The 24,957-nt window shown below is 37.0% G+C and overlaps 1 protein-coding gene across 1 annotated transcript in view; it reads right to left on the bottom strand.

The window, feature by feature from the left end:
* The window catches only part of LOC105387814 (adipokinetic hormone/corazonin-related peptide receptor variant I), an 88,438-nt gene that overhangs the window by 21,979 nt on the left and 41,502 nt on the right, over positions 1 to 24,957 (bottom strand). The window contains exons 3-4 of the mRNA XM_048628030.1: positions 14,976 to 15,337; positions 11,146 to 11,294 (exon numbers count right to left, since the gene is read on the bottom strand). Coding sequence (XP_048483987.1) covers positions 11,146 to 11,294; positions 14,976 to 15,233 — 407 coding nt within the window. The 5' untranslated portion in view covers positions 15,234 to 15,337. The remainder of the gene's footprint in view (positions 1 to 11,145; positions 11,295 to 14,975; positions 15,338 to 24,957) is intronic.

The following is a 24,957-nucleotide window of genomic DNA, read 5'->3' on the forward strand; positions in this document are numbered from 1 at the left end:
CCACATCGATACCAGGACAGCTGCCACCCAGCCTCGCCACGTCCTCCATCATACTGAAGGTACTCGTATTCCATTAAAGAACAAAGGCTATATTGTTTTTTTTAATAAGCATATTGAAGTGCACTGTACTCTCTGATACTACTCTATGCTACTCTCAGTAGAATTTTATTTAACAACGGGGCATTAAAGTACCGCATTATTCCCATTGGGATTACTCAAGTTATCAGTGAATTCAGTGATACAGTGCACTTGCGAGCAATGAATAAGTTCTACTAACAAAATGTCCACATCAAATGGCCCCAATTTTTTCAAACCAAATATTCATGTTTTTAGTTGTTAGTATTCTAATGTGCTGTTACATGCACTTCAATATTGCGCTAAGCTAGCCTTTTCCGTTTAGGATGGTTTAGGAGCGATTACCCGACTGCCGAAGGAGGAGGGTAATGTTTTTTAGTGCTATTGTAAATGGAACTTTTTCATTGCTCGTGAGTGTAATATGGGTAAATAATAGGATTGTTAATTAAATACCTACATTTATTACAGTTAGAAAGTTTATAAATATCGAAGTTCCACCGGATATGAAGCCTTCATCGATTTAAAAACGCTATACAGGAGAGCAAACCTTTTATTTTCTATTAATATGTTTGACGTAGATAACCTTGTCAACTGTATGGAATATCCTATCTGGTGAAAATAAAAGCACGTGTTTTTTTTCACGTGGCCATATTCGTAACTACTTTATTCTTGCTACATATTTTTTTGGGTGTTGAAGTGATCATATTAAGGCTGTCACTAAAGCTGGAAGAAAATCAGAATCTGTCAAATCTAGTGAGGGGGGGTTGAGGTATGCGGGGCGTTCTACGGACAATGACATGAAATTTTAACATAGTACTCGAAAACATAAAAGTGAAGACATGCCACTTTGTTAAAAATATACTAAGTAAGTAATATTGTTTTGTGATACGAAAATATTTATTTTTATTTGAAAGTATTTTTAATATTTAATAATTAATTATATATAAAGTCGTACCCGTGCCGATATTTATACAGGTTGTTGCAAAAAGGGTTTAATACTATGCCGAAACCTACGTGTGCAGCATGTTATTGATGTTATTTCTAAGCCAGGAAATGAAATCAGAATGTAAAAAAATCGCGAAAATATTATCAGAGTTTAATAGTTCAGGGTGTTGTATTAAACTCTGCCCCCGTGTAATAAAAAAAGTATAGTTAGCCGAAAGGGCGTTACTCAGGCGTCACTCTGAAAAACTTTTATCCTACGTAATTTTTTATATTCATGAAAAAAACGCTTCTTCATATAATTTTTTTTTGGTCACGTGACCTTTTCGTTAGACGACCTGTTTTTTTTGGTGTTTCAAAAGCAGAACAGTAGTTTGCAGAACTCTGCATATACAGGGTGTCACAAAAGGTTACGTAGCTGGCAAAGGGATATGGGGAGGTCACCAGAAAAATAATAACATGTAAGTACCCCCGCAAGGGAGTACATTAGTACAAGGCGAGAGTGTGTATTTTTTTTTTAAGTACTTATGTGTATTTGGGATATGATAGAAATAATATTTTTGTTTCTTAAAAACCAAAAAATTTACACCTTGCTGCGCTCTTTTGCTCACTGTAAGTACACCTACAAATATTGCTGTATTAAAAAAAACGGTTTTGTTATAACGATTATAAAAAAAAAGTTATTTTCATGTCAAGGAGTCATTTACCTAATTACGATTACACTCAACAGCAGGTGAACTGAAAAAATAAGTTCTAGTTCTATCATCACTTTAGATCGCAAACATTGTAACTCCACTTTTCTCGGCGAAAAGTACTCTTTGGTGTCAATAGAAACGTTTTTTGAATTCACATGTTTTCCTCTTTATTCGAAAAAAAAAACTGTATTCCGCATTTTACCATTTGTTTTCCTCTAAACCCCAAACCGTGATTTTTAAACAAGAAAACTTAGTAATTATACCCTTTATTCTCATATACAACGTGCGATGTAGGCGAACGTGAACGAAAACTATGCAATAAGCCTTTGTTTTTATGACTACTTTAGTAAATTACAATAACATACTCAACAATGTAAATTTTTTTTTGCAATGTTATGTTGTTAAATTAAGATCTAATATTTTATTAACATGAAGTTACTTTCAACTTTTTTTTGCATCTATGCGTCGAATCACAGCATGACGGCTGCTGCAGCTTCCTGCTGTCCTGTCCTCCAACCAATCCCACCAGTACTGCAGGTTGCGTCGAATACGAGCCATTCTCTTCGACTTGACAAGACAGGTGCTCCCGGAAGGATCATAGATCGCACGGAACCCGTACCGTATAGAGGCAACGGACTCCTTTGCAACAGCCCCCCAGATTCGGAAGTAGCCCATGCACTGCATGGCGAGCACAGCTGCAGCAATTTTTTCGTAATGAATCATTGGGATGTCATCCCCGAAGGAGGCTCTCAGCCTACCTCACGACCTGTGTGACATTAGAAAAATGCACTGTGCTAACGCCGTTTGCGAGCTTGATTTGCAGGACCGCGTTGTATGCCAAGTTCCACAGCAGAGGGGTTCAAGACCTACCGCTGTGGAACTCCGCAACTGAACTTCTTCAGTGAAAACAAACCCTCTCTTTTCGCATCCTTAATGTACTTGTTAGACACGTATGACCTCTGTCAATTTTCTGCAGATAAGAAGACAAGTGATGGTATACAAGAGCCGCCCTAAAGGTTCGCCCTCTAGGGGATAGAGTTGAACGCGGTTACTATTTTTAAGCAAACAGCCAGCGCAACAACTCGCCCGTGGTTCTTATCCTGCTCCGACAGTGAACGAACGCAAAGTATTGTACCCACTATTCGAATCCGCATTTCGGATGCCAAACTGACTGTCCGAAAGGTCGAAACCGTACCACCACAGAGGTATGACTCGTTCGAAGAGCTTATCAGGCTCTTACAGCAATCAGATGTGTCGGTACACTGAAAGATAATCTACGGGCCTGCTTTATTTATTTAGGAGCACTAATGGCCTCCTTTCAGTCATTGAGTCACTGGCACTCAGGCTGCGGTTGAACAGGAAGATAGACTGTCTAAACAAATCATTTTTAGGCTAGTTAAAAAAAACTTTAGGTGGGTAGTATGCCAACTAGAACTACAAATAAAACAGTATTTTTGTCTCCTCTAAAATTTGGTCACGAGGAGTTACGATGATTACGATCTAAGGTGACGCTGACGATATTTTATACAAGGTATTGAAAAAAGGGTATAAAGCTTAGCCAAAAGTGGATTTAGGTGCCATTCTGATCCACTTTTCTTCTACAATTTTGAAAATTCACGTAACAAAACCTTTTACATAGAAACTTATTCGATCACGTGACTTTTTACTATAGAGACCGAATTTATTTTTAGAGAATTTCCAAAACTTGGAGAACAAAAGTTGTTCAGAATAACCCCTGAGTCAAACCCTTTCGGCACAGTATACCCTTTTTGCAACATCCTGTATAGGTAATATCAGGTTTATAAAAGACCTGGGCCTGTAGAGTGAGACTCGGCATGGGGAGTCATAATTTATAGATCTTTTAGGTTGCAGTGGCGAATGGGCACTGGTAGCCCTGCCCTTTTCTATAACTATAACTATAACTATAGGTAATTTTATGGCAATTTAAAAATGGTATAACATTTATCTATTTGAAAAAATCATTAAAAATATACATTACCTATCACCCTAATTTAAAAAAAAAATTCAGCCCTTACTTTAAACTTATAACACCCCTCTATTTCCTTCAGGGGTTAAAAAACCTGTGTATTTAATATTTTCTTATGAGTTTTTTTTTAAAAACTAGGCTCTTACATAGTTGTACATAATATTATGCGGTATTTTATTCCACTTGTAACGCATAAAATACATAGCTACAGTAAACATTTCATTTTTTTCATGGCGAGATACAGTCGCACTTAACCGCTTTTTTGCAAAGCTTGTTAAATAGATTTAAAAAATTATGTAAATTTTAGATCTTCAATTTTTAAAAATACTTACTTATTTTTAACAAACTGTAATGTACAGACTGCCACATCTTAAAATATATATATTTTTAATTAACTACGGTTTTTGGTTTCAAATAAAACAAATTATGAACTTACTTTTCAACACCCTGTATATTGTGTAGCTTACCTACCATACACAACCGTTAAAATAAAATAAATTACCCCTCAGAATATAAACAGGCTCGCGCTTTGGCATACTGCATTGACCGTATAGTTCTTATTCGGAGAATCTAATAAGTGTCATTATGTGCAATGTTTACCTTTATCTATGCATCTGTAACTCTATAGTAAAAAATGTAAACAAATCGAAAAGGCGAAATGTTTTCTAAGAATTTTCGGCTTTTCTGCATCTAAAATGATTAGAAAATTAACTTTCCATAGCAAATGCATATGTATTATAATACTTGTAGTCATAATTTGTTGATTTAATCAGTTTTTGTGAAATATTTGATAAAAAATAAAATGGCGTGGGTATCGCTCCTAACAGGCCGCCACCAGGGCGACGACTGAAGAAATCTGAAATCTGTCACGGTGTCATCATTTTTAAACCGGAATTTATTAGTTTTTTGCAAAAAAAGTTGACTTCTGGTCCATTAAATCCAACTCTTTAAGGTAACTTTGTTAAGAATTTAATTACCTACACATACATATAAGATTCCATGAAAATGGGCCCTCTGATTTCGAGGGTTTTTTCATAATAAGTCAAAAAATGGCAAAAGACATGGTGTGTTTGCAATTTTTTTTAACATACTTATTATAATCCTGCACCAATTTATAAGCAACTAACATGTTCAGTATACCCTCTGCTACAAAATATATTTTTATCAATGTGATAGAAGCCACCGTTTTTCCAATCTAATCAAGTATATCAAGCCGACTTTAGCATTTTAGCTTTAGGGATCCCCTTAAGAGTGTTATTTGGTGTTGCTAAGCACGACTTTAAGTACGAAAAATTACGTATTAGGGATGTTTCTTACTATTTTGCTTAATTACTGTGAACTCTATTTATAAACAGGAACATACTATGTTTATACTTAAGTAGGCTTTAAGACTGTCTCGTGGTTTAAGCTCTACTGTGAAACTTACTATTTCTTGTTACTCAAAATACATTTACAAACGTTTGGGGCTTCGCGTCCGTAAACTTAGTTCATTAGTGTGCTAGAGTGTCGACTTCGCATATTGCTACGGTCGCTACAATGCTACAAAGGCTGTGCCTACGGCGCGGCGTAGCAAGCTCGTAGCAACCGCGTAGCAAACTCGTAGCGAACAACGGAAACTAACTTTAGCACCTACTGTTACAATTTCGTTGCGATCTTCTCGTTAGAAAAGTACTTAAGTAATATATTATGTTTCTTTTTTTGTGTAAAATTTTAATTATATTTATAAAGAACTAAGTATTAAATAAATAAACAAAGAACTTTATATATGTATATACTTACTAACTAGATTACTACTAATATGTTCCTTGGTTGCATTCTCATCTGTGCAGCGAGCATAGGATTCGATACTATTTTCGAATCTACACGAAGGGTCACTTTTACCAAACGCTAAACGTAATTAAATCAAATTTTAAATACATTTTGTACTAACTGACAGACGTATGACAGGCTACTAAATACGTTTAGCGTTTGGTGAAAAATTCCACCTAACATATGGAAAAAACAAATGTCACTTATGGAACTAACTTTGCCTTACATTTTGACAGTGACAGTTGACGATACGCAACGTTAACGGAGGATCGAAACTTGTGCTCACGACTCTGAAGTCTACAAGTATTGTCGGATACATAGGTTAGTATTCCACAGTGAATACTATGATCCATGGAGTAAGCTACTGCATACACTACATTTTCTAACCTCTTACTACTTTATGCAAGCAAGGCATTTGTATGTAAAATTCCTAGCCGAGCGCCATCGGATCGTGTTGGATCGTCTGACATGGACCCGGCTAATTACATTCCACAAACTACAGTCCCCCTACTCTTGAAAGGCAATGTATTGCGCCTGTCTTGCGTTCTCAACATTAAAAAAAGTCATAACTTCTCTTCAAAATCGATTAAACAAAAAGTAGAAATACATACATGTTCATTAAGATAACGCCTTTTTTAGGACCTAGCACTTTAGCACTAATATTCAAGTACCCGGAAAGTATAATTTATTTAAGATTTTGGCCGAAAAAGCCTTTTTTGACCTTTTTGCAAAGTAACTTCTAAATTGTAGGAATTATATTATTGTTTCTAGGTTCTCAAAATAGGCATTACCTAGCTGATCATATTAGTATTTTTACTTTTTGGAAAAACGTCTCTGAAGAGAAGTTATGTTGGGAACGCAAGACAGACGCAATACATTGCCTTTCAAGAGTAGGGTACAGGGTTGTCTATACCCGAGAGTTTCCCTTTACCTCCTCGTGGGAAGCCTGGGAGTTATCTTCACTGAGTGATGATAGTGAGAATAGTAGGTTCAGACTACTACTGTTTTGTATTGTAGAATAGAACAGAATATTCTGTATTTTGCACCATGAAAGTAATTATTAATAATTTTAAAAAAATAAAAAAAAACCTACTTCAAAACACCACTAAAAAGTAAGAAATTATTTAAGGTTTACACCAATTTTATGTGACAGTACAAATATACCTAAGCAGGAACTGCTCTTTTTGATGTTGTGCGGTGCGGTGACAAAGTAATCTGAGGAAACATGGCACCAACTTCAAAAAAGAACAGTTCCCGCTTAGGTATATTTGTACTGTCACATAAAATTGGTGTAAACCTTAAATTATTTCTTACCCAGGCTGCCATTAACTTTAATACATTTATTCTTGATTTAAACGTTGGTACAATTAAATATAAGTGTTCACTTTGATCAAAATACTCGGATATTACACTTCCTGCTCTGTCCAATGAAATACGAAGTGAAAGGGAGATATGTACTCAAATTCCATACTGAAATTAGACAGATGTGATCCTCTCAAAGGATTTATTCTACTGGATTTTCGACGCACACTCCTGAATATCTTCATATGTCTGTTCATGCATACGTTTCTTCATTTACAGGTGGAAAAACAGGTTGTACCTTTTTTGGCATATGATTTATTTGCCTAATCTCGTATTGCATAGTAACGTTTGGTCAAAGTCTCGTTACGCCGAAAATCGTATGGCATAAATCTCGTTTAGTAAAAAGTTATTTCGCATAACATTGTTTAGCCTAATAATGGTATGGCCAAATCTTGAATAGCCTAATAATGCTATGGCATAGGTTTATAAAAAGTAATAATATTCGTTTGGCTTTAACTTTGACGGAGCGTCTCCCTACATAGCGCAAACTGGTGCCTTGTATTGTTTCCGCTGTTGGGAAAACGCTCCGCTCCGCTTCGCTGCGCTTCGCTTTGGTTTTGATGAACATGTGCACCTAACACGCTCCTCCTCGCTTTGCTCGTCGTCGCACCTATTTTTAGGTTTCGATCTCATGGGGTTTATTATAATTATATTTCTCGTTAACTTTCGATTTTTTGATCATACAATATCGTGATTTTCGGGATGTAGGAGAAAAATACCACAATTTCTTCCTTTTACTACATACTTAATATATTATTTATTAAGATAACATTAGGAGAAACAATATTATACATAGGTATAGACGAACATAAATTTGAGCAAACGAAACTTAGGGGTTTAAAGATTGTGCCTAAAGAGTTTTAGACGAAACGAGCCTTATGCCACATAAGTCTTGGCAAAGTGATGGTTCGGCCGAAAAAGTTTAGACCATACGAGTTATGCGAAATGAGTTTTGGTCAATAAAGATTATGCGAGATGAGCGGAACCCGGAAAAACAATAGAGCGACTCGCATTTGGCTCATTTTCAGTTCAGTTAGGTCGAGATTTCTACAGAGAAATCAATTTGAAACCAAGTCAAAATATACATGTGTATTCGCGTATTTAATTGACAACATTTCAAAATTTTATACAGTTGAAATTCGAAAACCATTTAGAGATATGGCTCTAATATTCACAAAAAAAATGTTTCCGATTTTTCTATTGATTTATTTCAGAGAAAAACATAAAAATCTAAATCATCGCATCGGCTGGTACAAATTAATCCGCAAATCGCCCTGGTAATCATCAGATACTGTCTTTGGTTCCAAAATTTACCTATGTACTGCGATGTTCACCTATTTGGAGACACCAAAATTTACTTAATAATTTGGATGCGATGATCAGAAATATATTAACCGAAATTCTAAATTGCCATCTGGATAACCGCAGCTGGGCCCAGGCATCGCTGCCGATACGGTTCGGTGGCCTGGGCATCCGCTCGGCGTCCAGTGTGGCCCTCCCGGCGTTCCTGTCCTCGGCACACAGTACGGCTGGCCTCTACGGAAAGATAATTTACCCATCGCTTGGCGATGCAGAGGTCACCTACTTGGCCGAGGCCAGGAGCGCCTGGTCAGATATCGCTGGCCCACAACAAGATGTCCCTCGACTACCGGAATCCCAGAGGCTGTGGGACGAGCCGATCTGCAGGCAGGTTCAGGAAAATCTCTTAGAAACTGCCACCAGCCCTGCAGACCGCGCCCGCCTCATGGCTTCTGCCGAACCGGAGTCGGGACATTGGTTGAGGGCCCTTCCATCTGCGAGTGTGGGCACACTGCTGGACCGCAACACCTTCAACCTTTCTGTCTGTTTGAGACTAGGCTGTAAGACAAACGAGCCACATCGCTGCCGTTGCGGGGACCCCGTCGACCAGCTAGGCCACCACGGCCTCTCCTGTCAGCGGAGTGCCGGCCGATTACCCCGCCACGCGGCCCTTAACGATGTCATACGTCGGGCCTTTGCGAGCGCCGGAATCCCCGCCATTCTGGAGCCAACCGGCCTGGCGAGAGACGACGGGAAGAGGCCCGACGGTATGACCGTAATGCCCTGGAAGTACGGGAAATGCCTAGTCTGGGACGCCACCTGCACCGACACAGTGGCCCCCTCCCACATCCAGGGTAGCGCCGCGGCGGCGGGCACGGCGGCGGCTGCCGCAGAAAACCTCAAACGGCGCAAATACAACGGTCTGTCTGACAGCTACATATTTGTGCCGTTTGGGGTTGAGACCCTGGGGCCGTGGGGACCCGAAGCGCGACGATTAGTAAAAGAACTTTCGTCGCGCCTGGTCGAGGTATCAAGGGACCAGAGGGCTGGCAGCTATCTCAGCCAGCGCATCAGCCTGGCTATACAGAGAGGGAACGCTGCCAGCCTCCTCGGAACCATCCAGGGCGACGGCAGCGAACTAAAAGAAATATTCTACCTTTGATAAACTCCTGTTTATTAAGGGTAGAATATTTCCAGGCCAGGATGTTTTTATAAGTATTTTATATTATTATCTTTTTTATTTGTAAATATATAGATAGTTTAGTATAAGTTAAGTAGTTAAATTTATTTTATGTGTGTGTACAAATAAATTTATCACCTCTAGCAAAATCTAAATTATCATTCGTGACATCACGATGTGGCATAATAATTAAACGCGCTTTTACTTCTAAAAAATGAACAAAAAAAAAACATGTTATGTCACTTTGACAATGACAATGACAAACGTCACTCAAATGTCTGTCACTTTTATATGTCCTTGTCAATGACGGAAGTTTGTGATTGGTCCTTGCCACAAAATAAAGTTGAAGTTGAAGTTGATTGGTCCTTTGTTCATGTCAAGTTAATGTCATCCAACTTTTTTTTTTAGGTTAGGCAGGCAACGAAAATATTTTTATCCAAAGCCTCGACGTGACGTCACTCAGAATATAAATATTTTGAACTTTGAAATTAAAAAAATATATTAAAACATAGAAATATTAAGAAATAAAAAAATACGGGTCATCTAAATTTGTGATATCTACTCGAAAATAAAATAAAATCGGTGAGCATTTTATTTGAGATGTTGTCAATTGAAATCAATCAATTATTTAAAATGAAGAAAAATTATTAATCACTAAACTCATGAATTAGTGTTTTTAATTTATTCTAATGTGAAAAAATATTTTATGTTACTACTTTTGTCAATTAATAAGTTGAATCAATAAATAATATGAGTGCGTTTGTGCAATTGTTTAGATTATGGGCTTACTTTTATTAGGTTATTATTTAGATATTATTATTCTGATTAAATGAAACAAATTTTCCATGAAGGTTAATGGCCTACAGGAGTAAAGCGAGAAAGCTTAGTGGTGTGCGATGTAAAAAACGACCAATAAAAATGCATAAAAAACTAAGCTCTTGCATTTTCATTGGTCTATTTTTCTCCGCTGCCGTGGTTATCTTGGGTAGACCGGTCTTAGGACTTAGTCCAGGATTTTATAACTGATTTCTCAAAAATCATAAGTGATTTTCGCAAAACACTCGATGTCTGTCTTTATCTTTACCTTTGAGTCTTGTTACACGATAATTCCCTTTGATGTTTCAAGTGATCCGAGTTTCTTGAAAATAATAGAGGTTACTTCTTACACCAATACCTTTCTGATTATAAAGTACCTCGTTATTTTGCAGACTAAAGAAAAGATAATTTTTATAAAAAATATATATCTCATTATTATTTATAAATCAAATACGAAGCTTCAATCGTCGAGTTTTGCTCCATTTAAAATATGGATAATTACAGAATACTAACCAGTACAAATACCGATAAAATACATAAGTAAGTAGTATATTTTGTTCAAAGATTTCTATAAATTAGAATAACAGAGCTCGGATCCAATCCGTGTGAACGGGCCCTAATACAGCATGTTACAAAATGGGTATACTAAGCCGAAAGGGGGTGACTCAGGGGGTCATTATGATCAACTTTTGTTCTACGAGTTTTGAACATTCACAAAAAAACCGTAACCGTAGAAACTTTGTTGGTCACGTTTACTACCATGGACAATGTTTTTTTTTTCGCGAATTTCTAGTAGAATAAAAGTTGTTCAGTATAACCCCCTGAGGCACCCCTATCGGCTCAGTATAATCTTTTTGCAACATGCTGGATTAGCACACGGATTGTATCCGAGATCTGTTATTCTTAAAATATTATAGAAATCTTTCGGCTTAGTATAACCCTTTTTGCAACACCCTGTAAGTATATCCTTAACCCCTCACCTGTCGACAGCAATACAGATGAGCACGAAGCTGGACAGGTACAGTCCGAAGGTCCTTGCGAACATCATGACGCGGCACGCGAGGTCCCCGGCGCGCCACTCCACCGTGGCCGCCCACGCGATCTCCAGCGGCATCATCAGGAATGTCACCTGGGATGGAAAAGAAAAAAAATTACGCAAACGTCCCTAGTAAAATAAAAGAAGAATTATCTAAATCGGTCCATAAATGGCGGAGTAATCGGTGAACTTACATTTAAAAAAACATGCATACAGACGAATTAAGAACCTCCTTTTTTCGAAGTACGTTAAGACAAAAAGGGCTCAGCATCTGCTGGAAGCTGCAGGGTAGCAATGCAACGCCTGACGAATGTCAGGCGTTTTGGTATAGTTAGTCAAAAGGGGGACTCGAGGGAGTCATCATACTTTTAATTTTTTTCACGACTTTTGAGTTACAACTGTCTTTAGTCTTCGTTTTATACCTAATAAGGGTTAGTAAAATTATTCACCGTAAAATAGCCATGAAATTCGTAGCGGATTTAGCCGAGCCAATATTAAACGTGTTAATATTTGCCCTTGAATCCGTTTACCTCCCAGACCCTCGCAAAATAAACTCACCTCACGGGAGCAAATACATACATGACGTGCCTAAATATTATTACTCAGACCAATCAGTAAAAAGGGTTTAAATTAAAGGGAAAAAAACCTTTAAAGATAAAATTTATATTTATTTTAATTTAATACACAGTAATTGTGTACACAAAATTACACAGGGTATTACGTTTTTTTTGGCATCTTATTCACTTACGATTAAATCACACAAATATGATATCTATTAAAGCGGCGTGTTTTTCAAAATTGAATTTCATAGAAGGCTGTCTAATATTTGAAGTACCACCATTTCCGGAAATTTTGTCATCGTAGTAAGTGAACAATAAAATATTCAGAGCGAAATCTCTAAATCAATATTCGCAGTATTTTAACAAAAATAAAACAAAGTGAGATGCGGACTTTCGGACGAATGGTCCCGTACGTATTCGGTACAGTACCTACTACTATATTTTTTGGCACCAAATATAACTATTATTCGTAGTATTAAATTAAAAATAACTTAATTTATGTACCTACAAAGTATTCAGTAAAAACATTACAAACTACATCTCGATCAAATCAACTTTCGGTAGAAATTTGCATGGTAACATATTTTTTTATTATTTTCATGAAAAGTGTTTCCTTGTTCATTTAGAATGGTTTCTACGAAAAAATGTCTATTACCTATTTGCATAAAATATAGGTAGGCATGGATTTCTATTAATTTCCAAAACCGATGAATAATTGATATCGAAGCATATTAAATTTCTAGATACAGGATTACCTATCCATTAATTTGTTACATACATCGGGTAGCTAAAACAGATCGAACACGTTTCGTCACTATGGTGATGATAATTAAAGTTTCGAGGAAATCACAGATTCATAATATCATGGCATAAGTATATAATCAAAATATGTATAGTAACATGTTCGACATACTTATGCATGAAGACCGAATGTCTGACTGTTAGTTTTCGATTTAGTATCGAAACCTAGAGATAGGTGCGACGACGAGCAAAGCGAGGAGGAGCGTGTTAGGTGCACATGTTCATCAAAAGCAAAGCGGAGCGCAGCGAAGCGGAGCGGAGCGTTCGCACATAACAGAAACAGTACAAGGCAGCTATTTTCGCTATGTAGGAAGACGCTCCGTCAAAGCCAAACGAATATTATTGCTTTGTATAACCTATGCATTATTAGGCTATTCAAGATTTAGCCATACCATGATTAGGCTAAACAAGATTATGCGAAATAAGTTTTTACTAAACGGGACTTATGCCAAACGATTTTCGGCGAAACGAGACTTTGACCAAACGTTACTATGCAATAAGAGATTATGCAAATAAATCTTAGGCCAAAAAAGGTAGAACCATTGTGAGCACCTCACATGCACCATATTAAATATCGAATCAGCCAATCAAAGCCGATGGGAATGGCCTATTATTGAGACTTCGCCACTGAGAAATATAACAAGGAAACAATTGCTCTATTCTAGTGACTGTGCAATACAATGTCGTCGGCTATAAACCATGGACTCTCGACTCATGACTCTGAAGTGACAATATAAAGTTCCAAAGAGTGCAGAGAGAGCTCCAAGCTAAAGTTTATAAGAGATATACCATGCTCAGGAAAGCTACGGAAAGTTTGTAAACAAAAAGGGAATACTTCTTAAATTTGAGTTTTATTTTTATGTAAATATTTTTTACGTAAAACAACAACTGAAAACCATTTTTCACAGAACTAACGAACTATATACGAACCCTAATTAAGGAGGAAAATTGGTATAATTACAAACGAAATCTAAAACTTGCACAGAAAATTGTAAAGAGTTAAAATTGTGGCTCATATCATAACCCTACAACCCTACCGAACTATAATGACACTTGACAGTTTCTTATAGTGCCACAAACTTATCTGTTCCGGTGAGAGCGAACTAAATTGGTCCATACCTCATTACTTACTAATGAATTTCATATTGACATGACATAGATTATATGGACCAATTTAGTTCGCTCTCACCGGAACAGATAAGTTTGTGGCACTATACTTCATTGAGAGCTGATTTTTCAATAGTCAGATAAGTGTTTTCTGTGGAATAAAACTGTTGCTGTCGCATCTGAATATTTGTATTAGGCAGAGGTAGCAACAATTTTATTGTCCAGATAACACTTATCCGACCATTGAAAAATCAGCCCTGAGTGTATAATACAAGTATGGAGAATCATAGTTCTCTATTGTTGGTTGTACATATTCCCCATCGATTGCTACGTCGTTGGTAAACCCATTTACCTATGAAATTCTTTTAAATTTTAATAAGCTCGTGCTCATTTTACCGTTATGGAAAATTAGATTGAAAGTTATAATCAAAATCGCGTTTAAATTTCTCGGCAAAGTGACATTATAACATCAGGTGTAGGTGTGATCGCAGCTTTAATGTGATCACCTTAGATAAGTAACATTACGAACAAGATGGAGTTCTCATATAGAAAAACAAAGCAAAAAAACTGGCCGCATTTTGTTTACTTTCAAGCCGTTTTAAGTTCAACCAAAATAAAGTGTCAAATCTTCAAACCGAACTAATTCAACCTAAGAGCTCAGTGCGTGGAAGAAGTGAGGTTGTTATTTGCCGAGACGTTTCTTTTGCACAGGTACTCCATCTCGTTCGTATATTGTTAATCTAAGATCATAGACGACTAAATTTCACCCCGCAGCCACAGTCGCCCGCAGCACCAAACCACTGGTTTGTCTAAATTCCAGTCACGAATTCCTCTAACTACAAATAATAATTTAAATCAAATATTAGAGGTAAAGTTCTGAATAGCTAACAAACGGAACTACTAAAATAAGGTATGTAATAAATACGCTTTTGACGATGATATGTGGCGGAGAAAGTTTTCCACGTATTTTAACGTTTGAGGTTTTCGTTTAACTTGAAATTATTATTTTATAATTGTCGTATCCTCAGTTTTTAGGTAATATTTGACAGAGAAAATTAATATCATGTTAAAAATACGTAGACAGTCCTATAATAAGCTCGCTTTATTTCGTGGCCTCAAAATGCATAACTGCAACGGGCAATGAAAAAGTTCCATATGGAACGTGAAGTACAAAAGAGCTAGCACAGGGCGCGTTTAAGACGTGACTAAAGTTTTGCATCGCGCAGCCTCAAGAGCGAGCGCAATGGAGAACTTTTATCACAGGTGGAACTTTTGCATTGCTCGTAAGTGCATTTAAACAACTCACCATAAGATCGGCGACAGCTAAATGCATGAGCAGCACATCCAGCCTGCTCGCGCGGCCCGCCTGCCGCCGCTTCACCAGCTGCGACAGAACTGTCAGGTTCCCGGTCGCGGACACCACCATCAGCACACTGTACACAGTTATGGACACCACGTGCCCATGGTTGAACGTCATCTCCAGAGGCAGCTCACTGTTGTTCAAGTGAGTCCAGTTTTTCTGCGACGCCCCTCCCGGGCCGGACACTTTTTCGTCGATGTCCATGGTGCAAGGAGGTTGGGTGTAAGGTGCGAAAACTCTTTTCTAAGGTCGTCGGAAACGCGTTCGGAATTCAAACATCATTTTGCGGAGTTTTGTTTTCTTTTTATCTGAAACAATGGAAAGAGTTTGTTTAATTTAAGTTTGGAACTACGCGGTCGTGTATCGTGTACTGAAATGAAAGTTACGTAACCGCTATCGATGGACGTAAAAAATACAAATAATCAAATAAGTTTTCAGATATAAATTTGCATTTGTGAAAATACGAAATTATACTAAGGAGAGCCATATAATACTGAGGCTTTTGACCATCATTTTCCCGCATGGTCGAAATATCATAAAGTTAAATTAACTTAACCTCTATAATCCGACTTGTAATAATCAAACAGTTTTACAACGAAATTTCTAGAACACGTGTAACACAGTCACGGATCATATAAAACGAAATAAGGCCTCACATTAGTTTCAACTTTAATCCATTGCTTTAACGGCGAATAGTGAATGCTGGACCCATCCAGTTGCTGTGTGATGAAAACTGATTTAAAGCTTTTAGCTCCCGATCAAGCAGCCTCTCTGCCTCTCAAACAAAAATATTCGAATAATTGGTCCGGCCGCGGCGCCCAGTCATTATGGCAAGCTGTCAATTAAATTGGAAATGGGTCGTTTTCTGATTTTATGCCGAATACCGTACTACTCTGATTGCGAACTCCAAATTACCATGCTGATGAAATTTTTTTATAAAAGCATGTACATGAGGTAAGTTTATCCGATATCCCAGGGTTTTTGGGGTGGCGAAAGCTAATAGATAAATAAAAGCGTGATATGAAATTAAATATTTTTATATCTAAATATCAATCCAACTCATAGACTGTATTTTAAGTTTAGAGGAGGAGGTGACTTTGATACACATAGGTTTCCACTCTCTGTGTCAGTCAAAAAGTCGAAATTCATTTAAAGTGACAAGAAGTTCTATGAATTCGGGGATATGTTTATAATCATGGAAGAAATAAGTATAGTTATGGGTACATAGTACTTATTACTTCCATGTTTATTATAGTAAGACAGTGAAACCGCAGCTATAATTTTGCAGAAAAGAGCAAATACCATAAACAATCAGTGAAATCCAGTCAGTTGTTAAAGTTACCGAACGGTTATTGAATTCACACTCGCCCCTCGTCTGGAAGTAATGTCCGTGAAAAATAGCCTTTATTACAGGGACAGGAAAGCCACAGAAATCACGCCATGCTGAATATAGAGGACAGTGACTATTCTAAGCACATAACTGTGCCAACTCAGTACGAAGAGGGTACAATTTCGATGTAATTCGGAGAAGTCTGAAATATTCCCCAGAGTCGACGATATTTGGATTTTCAACGTTAACTCCAGATTCAATTGCTGTATTAAATTCCCATGTTTCTGATGCCTTCTTGGGAAATAATCCAGTTTAAAGGTAACAATTATTTCCATTTCACTGTGTTTATGTCACAAGAAACGTTCCACTTGTGTTCTTCTGAGCCGCGAGCACAGGATTCGATACTATTTTAGAATCTACACAAACATATGAGTCGTGAGCACAAGTTTCGATCCTCCGTTAACGTTGCGTATCGTCAACTGTCACTGTCAAAATGTAAGGCAAAGTTAGTTCCAAAAGTGACATTTGTTTTTTCCATTTGTTAGGAGGAATTTCACCAAATGCTAAACGTTTTTAGTAGCCTGTCATACGTCTGTCAGTTAGTACAAAATGTATTTAAAATTTGATTTAAATACGTTTAGCGTTTGGTAAAAGAGGCCCTTCGTGTAGATTCGAAAATAGTATCGAATCCTATGCTCGCTACAATGGAAAAAGAATGTATCGTCAACTGTCACTATATTCGAATCTACACAAACTGGAAAAAACAAATGCCACTTTTGGAACTAACAAGTTTGCCATACATTTTGATAGTGGCATTTGACGATACGCAACGTAAACGGAGGTTTGTTTAATCCTGTGCTCGCGGCTCTGTTCTTGTCATTCGCCATGCTATTGTAATATGTAATTTTTTTTTAAACCTTACAGAATGTGAATTGTGTAGAATACTGTAGAACATAAATTAGAAAACATCAAAAACTACCGTTTCCGGCGGAAATAGAACTTCTAGGTTCTAGGTTCCTCTCCTAACCATTATAATAAAATGTAAGTATTTGAAATGCGCATTTGAAAAGAAGTAAGACGTTTTTAATTATTTTTTTAAAATTGGCGGCGCTTGTGTAAGCCTTTCTGATCGCCTCAAATTAATTAATGTGTACCAAGAAAAGTATAAGCCGACGATAGATGGGATTATCTGCAAACTGAAGACGAACAATCAACTACCGCTTCATTGCCCGGTTATAGCCCGGATAAAATAAACTAAAGATTAAACCTCTGACTGCATTTATTTGATGTATAGAGCTACTCAATGGTGTGACATGGAAATTGGAAACATATCTTGCAGTACTGACAACTATTCTAGGCTAGTTTCCTTTTTAATCTGCTTTGTAAAGAAGTAAAAAATATTCGGGTACGGAGAAAGCGTACGTGTAAAGGAAAAATAAAGAGTAAACCCCTTCTGACAAACTCAAAAAATTGTACAGTCGGACTCGTATAAGTTGTCAACCTCACCCACCGCCTTTTATTCAAACAAACGTTAACGGTTTGTTAGTTTGACAAGGTACAAACGTGTATAGCGCGAGCCGCTTTTCACAAAAACACAAGTTTCAAATTTTATTGAAACGTATTATTTAATGGTGCTGTTATTTTACACAAATTGTGCAGATAAATATAATTAGGTATTTGTATGAATATCATAACAATGAATTTTAATAATTTGGTAAGTAATTTAAGTAGCTATTAGAGGAATGTTTTGCATTGTTTGCATGTATTTAATAATAACGGTAAATTTAAATATACTCAATGACTTAAATGTTTTCCACGACCGATCACGTCCCCACTGCTGGGGCACGGGTCTCCTTCCAATGAAGGAAGGGTTTAGGCCTAGTCCACCACGCTGGCCTAGTGCGGGTTGGTGAACCCGTGAACCCCAACACAAGCAAGATTGTCATCCATCAGTTATAAATACGATCACTGAAGCTACGACTACGGACGCTATTTTTATTAACTCCCTTAGTTATAGAACTAATAGGTATGTATAATTTGAAAGGCTTCATAAACACAGAAGATTTTGTCAGACAGAAAGTCAGAAGACAATTTGTGCATAGAACCAACTGTCTATAACTGTATCTACAACTAGTATATACAGTTATAGACAGTTATTCTATGAATAGAATAATACCTAGTTGGTTGTATAAATATAGAAGGGGTTTATTATCACCACAACATTTCTATTTATTTAAAGCAATAAAATTTCTCCGGACATTTATTCAGTTTTCAATAAAGTTATTAATATTCCATCCACCATCTCTACATAACACCTGAATGATTTTTTTGTTTGCACAATTTGTATACTCTTGTAAATGAGTTCGGGGTTTATATCATCACATATATGTACATGTACAAATATAATAGGTATTACTATGTACGTACATACATGTCACTGATATATTTTAATAACGTATCTTTATGGCTCGATGCTCGATGTCATGTGTTTCAGCCCGAGAGTTGCAAAGACTTTGTAGCCATTGTCTGTTATTTCATATTTGCATTATAATTATGGCAAAGACAATGTTAAATTAAAATATGGATGGTTAAATATAAATAGAAACCTGGACCCACGGCTTAACGTTCCGTCCAAAACACAGAGGCGTCCAGAAAAGAACTACTTAAAATCGGTCACCCATCCAATGGCTGACCGTACCATATGTTGCTTAACCTCAACTATTAGTTACGATCACTGAAGCTAGCTCGTCTACGGACGCTTCGATTAGATACTCTCTTTTGTACTACAATACATCAATTGAAAACGGAGTTAAATAATTAGTTGGAAACTTACTGCAGTCAGTATGTCGATATGTTGGTAATAGGTACAAACTGTTTGTATCTCGTTAAGGACCACCGCAGCTTAACGCAATTAAAAATCGATAGTGCCGTTCACAGTGGGCGTTACACAGCCACCAGCATACCTAGCACGGGGCGCAAGACGCACACGACAAGACGTGGAAAAACTCTTGAAGCCGCGGTGTGAACGATGTCTTGCGCGTCTTGCAACCCGTGCAGACCTCGTGCCTTGCATACAGGGGTGGCCAATTTATTTAAATACAAGATCTACTTTTTAACCCCTGATGGAATGATGTGAATCTGTGTCTGTCTGTGATAGCGTAGCCCCGAACGGCTATCGGTTTCCGTTTCGTTTTTAGGGTCATTGGTAATGTCACTTTTACCCCGAGTGTTCTAAGCCATATTTTATCAAAATAAGCTTAGCCATTCAAAACGTATATGCGACATTTGGTATACAATGTATTGAGTTTTTAACGTTGGTTGGATTAGGTTATTAGTGACGCAACACTGTGCGATTTACCAAAAGTGTCCATAGTTCTGGAAGGCTAGGAAAGCATAGTTCAGTAGACAATTGTTTGCCACAATCGACTGCACTAAAGTGTGATTCACACTTCAATAAGTACAGTAACAAGTTTACTTGTTTTACAGTCTATTGAAGTGTAAATGGCTCTTAAGCTCTGACCCGATGACTGAATGCCGTTCCACGAATGCGTAGGTGTTTTAATTAGGGTAGGTATTTGTTAATAGTTGACAGAATGTACATGTAATCGGCTGCGCGATTTATCGCCTAATGATTAAGCGTGCTTACATAGAGAATCGGGTGCCCTGTATCTAGCATCATCATCATCACGACCCATTACGTCCCCACTGCTGGGGCACGGGTCTCCTTCCATTGAAGGAAGGGTTTAGGCCTAGTCCACCACGCTGGCCAAGTGCGGGTTGGTGGACCCCAACACAAGCAAGCTTGTGCTGAGAGAGTTGTCGGGTAAGTGGGCAACCCGACTGTCAGATGTTTTCAAGCCGCCCGAAGGCCTCTGACTAGGCTTAACGACTGCTGCCGAAGCAGCAACCGGGACCCACGGCTTAACGTGCCGTCCGAAGCACGGAAGCGTCCAGAAAAGCACCACTTGAAATTGGTCACCCATCCAATGGCTGACCGTGTCAGTTGTTGCTTAACCTCAGCGATCAGTTAGGATCACTGAGGCCCGCTCGACTACGGACGCTTCTATTCTATCTAGCGCGAAAGCGCATTTCGCATAATCAGGTTACCGGTACAGGTAGAAACAGGGAACCCGATTCTCTATTCCCGATTCCCGATTTCTTTCTTTCTTTCTTAAGAACCGTAAGCTAGATTGAACCCTTTGCGTTCTACATACACACAAATAGAAACAAAACAAGTAACAGTCCGCATTTTGTTTACTGTCAAACTGTTTTAAGTTCAACCTATCAAACCATTGTACAGTGCCACAAACTTATCTGTTCCGGTGAGAGCGAACTAAATTGATCCATATCTCATAACTTACCAATGAATTACACATTTATATAGATTAGATGGGTTTATTAAAACCGCAAGGGTGAATTACCATTACAGGCTAACTTAAAATTTTATAGAATCAAGAAATATTACACATTTATGTGAGCTGTCACCGGAACAGATAAGTTTGTGGCACTATACCTGCCAATGGATAAACTCAAAAATCTTCTAACCGAACTAGGAAATTCAAAATAAGAACTCAGTGGTAGAAGTGGGATGTTATTTGTCGAGACGTTTCTTTTGCACTGACACGCCGTTCTCCGTTCGTATTAAGGGGATTACGAAACCTAAAATGCTAAAGTCGGTTTGATATACTTGATTGGATTGGAAAAACGGTAGCTTCTATCACTCTGAGAAAAATATATATTGTAGCAGAGGGTATACTCAACATGATATTTGCTTAGAAATTGGTGCAGGATTATAATAAGTATGTTAAAAAAAATTTCAAACAGACCATGTCTTTTGCCATTTTTCGACTTATTATGAAAAAACCCTCGAAATCAGAGGGCCCATTTTCATGGAATCTTATATGTATGTGTAGGTAATTAAATTCTTAACAAAGTTACCTTAAAGAGTTGGATTTAATGGACCAGAAGTCAACTTTTTTTGCAAAAAACTAATAAATTCCGGTTTAAAAATGATGACGCCGTGACAGATTTCAGATTTCTTCAGTCGTCGCCCTGGTGGCGGCCTGTTAGGAGCGATACCCACGCCATTTTATTTTTAATCAAATATTTCACAAAAACTGATTAAATCAACAAATGATGACTGCAAATATTATAATACATATGCATTTGCTATGAAAAGTTAATTTTCTAAACATTTTAGATGGAGAAAAGCCGAAAATTCTTAGAAAACATTTCGCCTTTTCGATTTGTTTACATTTTTTACTATAGAGTTACAGATGCATAGATAAAGGTAAACATTACACATAATGACACTTATTAGATTCTCCGAATAAGAACTATACGGTCAATACAGTATGCCAAAGCGCGAGCCTGTTTATATTCTGAGGGGTAATAATTTAACTTTATTTTATTTTAACGGTTGTGTATGCTAGGTAAGCTACACAATATACAGGGTGTTGAAAATTAAGTTCTCAATTTGTATTATTTGAAACCAAAAACCGTAATTTTTTATAATATATATTTTAAGATGTGGTAGTCTGTACACTAAAGGGTGTTCAAAAGTATAAGTACTTTTAAAAATTGAAGAACTAAAATGTACATATTTTTTTAAATCTATGAAGGTATTTAACAAGCTTTGCAAAAAAAGCGGTTAAGTGCGACTTTATCTACATATCTACACACATACATACACTCTCACGCCTTGTACTAATGTACTCCCTTGCGGGGTAGGCAGAGGTGCATTGCTGCACCCACTACCTCTGTAGTACGTGGTGGTACGGTCTCGACCTTTCGGACAGTCAGTTTGGCATCCGAAATGCGTGATCGTTCGTTCACTGTCGGAGCAGGATGAGAACTAGCTCTTAGCTTAAAAATAGTAACCGCGTTCCTAGAGGGCTGACATCCCAATGGACAACATTTCATTTTTTTTACCCTACATTTTTATTAGCTATTCGGAAAGTTTATTAAAAATTAGAGGACCCGTATTTTTTTATTTTTCATGTACATTTCTTTTTCCATGTTATTTTTAACTTTAAAGTTTATTATTTTAAAACCGGAAGTGACGTCACATATGAGGCTCAATTTTGATTTAAGTCCTTTGCCTTAGTCTCGAAACAAAAAAAACATAAATGACACTGACAACTGACAGGTGACATAAACTTTGTTTACGTGCCAACCAGCAAATGGGTCATTTTCAAATGACAAAAAAAGTGTGACATTGATAATTCTGATGATACAAAATACTTATCATGAAAAAATAATTTTACTAAGCATTCCAGTCAAGCATAATTGAAACACATGAATGCATAATATATTACTATTTTTTTACCCCAATTTTTTTAGCTATGTAGGCGGTGGCATGCTCTGGGACATATTATATAGCGGGTCATCTCTTAATGCGTACTAACCATTTTATATACGATCAATAAAAAAAAAAAGTCAAAAAGTGTCGGAACAGAATTTATGAAAATGACCCAAATAAACAACAAAACGTCACGATAAAACGTCAACGTCAATCAAAATGACAGTGACAGTTACTTTTTTTTTTTCATCGATAGGCTTTGAGCAACAAAATTCATCGCACCTAATGCATGACGTCATCAGCACTTTTTGACTATTTTATGAATTTCTCCAAAATGATACATCCAAAAAATTCAAAAATATTTTTTTCGTGGCCTTTATAGCTAAATCTCGAAATGGTTTCCGATTTATAGCAGCTTTAGTTTTTTGAAATGTTGTCCATTGCTGGAGCTGTGCTCGCCATGCAGTGCATGGGCTACTTAGGAATCTGGGAGGCTGTTGCAAAGGAGTCTGTTGCCTCTATACGGTACGGGTGCCGTGCGATTTATGGCCCTTCCAGGAGCACCTGTTTTGTCAAGTCGAAGAGAATGGCTCGTATTCGACGCAACCTGCAGTACTGGTGGGATTGGTTGGAGGTCTGGACAGCACGTAGCTGCAGCAGCCGTCATGCCGTCATTCGACGCATAGATGCAAAAAAAAGTTGAAATTCATGTTAATAATTAGATTTTAATTTTACAATATTGCAAAAAAAAAATATTAACATTGTTGAGTATGTTATTTTATTTTAGTAAAGTAGTAATAAAAACAAAGGCTTATTGCATAGTTTTCGTTCACGCTCGCCTACATCGCACGTTGTATATGAGAATAAAGGGAATTACTAAATTTTCTTGTTTAAAAATCACGGTTTCTGGTTTAGAGGAAAACAAATTGTAAAATGCGGAATACAGTTTTTTTTTCGAATAAAGAGTAAAACAAAACATGTAAATTCAAAAAACCGGGAACCCGGAAAAAAAATAAGTATTTTTCAATACCAGTATTGAAAGTTAATACCGGTATTGAAGTAATACCGGAATCGGACTTTTTAGGCTATAAATAAAGCGATTAAGGTATAGTTAACTACTACTACTACTAGTTAGCCTTGTGTTCTTATATACTATGAAAGCGCACTTGTTTCCAATAGTTTAATGTAGTTTTTGGCCGTTGGAAATCTACTGTTGCCCATGCGTAAACCGACACCAAATTTTTTTTTTCAAATCTATCATTTTAACTCTAATACTCAATTGTCGTAGAAATCTATATCTATAATTACAGAATTTGATTGCCTTTTCTTGTTTAATTTTGGCCTATAGTCCTTTAAACACAATATTTGCCATTTATAACAACAAGAAAGTCTAATACCGGTATTAGTACCGGAATCCCGAAGTAGTAATACCGAAACTCAATACCGGTATTGAAAATTATTCCGGTGTTGCATGCCCTAATTGACACCAACTGACACTAATTGACTTTTCGCCGAGAAAAGTGGAGTTACAATGTTTGCGATCTAAAGTGATTATAGAATAATTAGAACTATCTATTTTTTTTCAGTTCACCTGGTGTTGACTGAAATTGTAATTAGGTACTGACTCCTTGACTTGAAAATAACTTTTTTTATAATCGTTATTACAAAACCGCAATTTTTTTAATACAGCAATATTTGTAGGTACTTACAGTGAGCAAAAGAGCGCAACAAGGTTTTATTTTTTTTTGGTTTTAAGAAACAAAAATATTATTTCTATCATATCCAAAATACACATACTTAAGTACATATTATACCTCACCCAGACCACCCCATATCACCACCTTTGCCAGCTACGAAACCTTTTGGGACACCCTGTATATGCAGAGTTCTACAAACTACTGTTCTGCTTTTAAAACACCAAAATAAAACAGGTCGTCTAACTAAAAGGTCACGTGACCAAAAAAAATATATGGAGAAGCGTTTTTTTTTTCACGAATATAAAAAAATACGTAGGATAAAAGTTATTCAGAGTAACGCCCTTTCGGCTAACTATACTTTTTTTAATACAACACCCTGTAGTCCCTCTTATATTAAAATCTGCCCCCAAGTGAGGCTATACTTAATTCGCGAAAAAAAAAACGCGAATTTTTACATTCTGATTTCATTTCCAGGGTTTTAGACATAACATCAATAACATGCTGCACACGTAGGTTTCGGCTTAGTTTAGTATACCCTTTTTGCAACAACCTGTATAAATATCGGCACGGGCACGACTTTTTATAATTAATGATTAAATA

The sequence above is a fragment of the Plutella xylostella genome, chromosome 19 (genome assembly GCF_932276165.1).
Source record: "Plutella xylostella chromosome 19, ilPluXylo3.1, whole genome shotgun sequence".
Taxonomy (NCBI): Eukaryota; Metazoa; Arthropoda; class Insecta; order Lepidoptera; family Plutellidae; genus Plutella; species Plutella xylostella.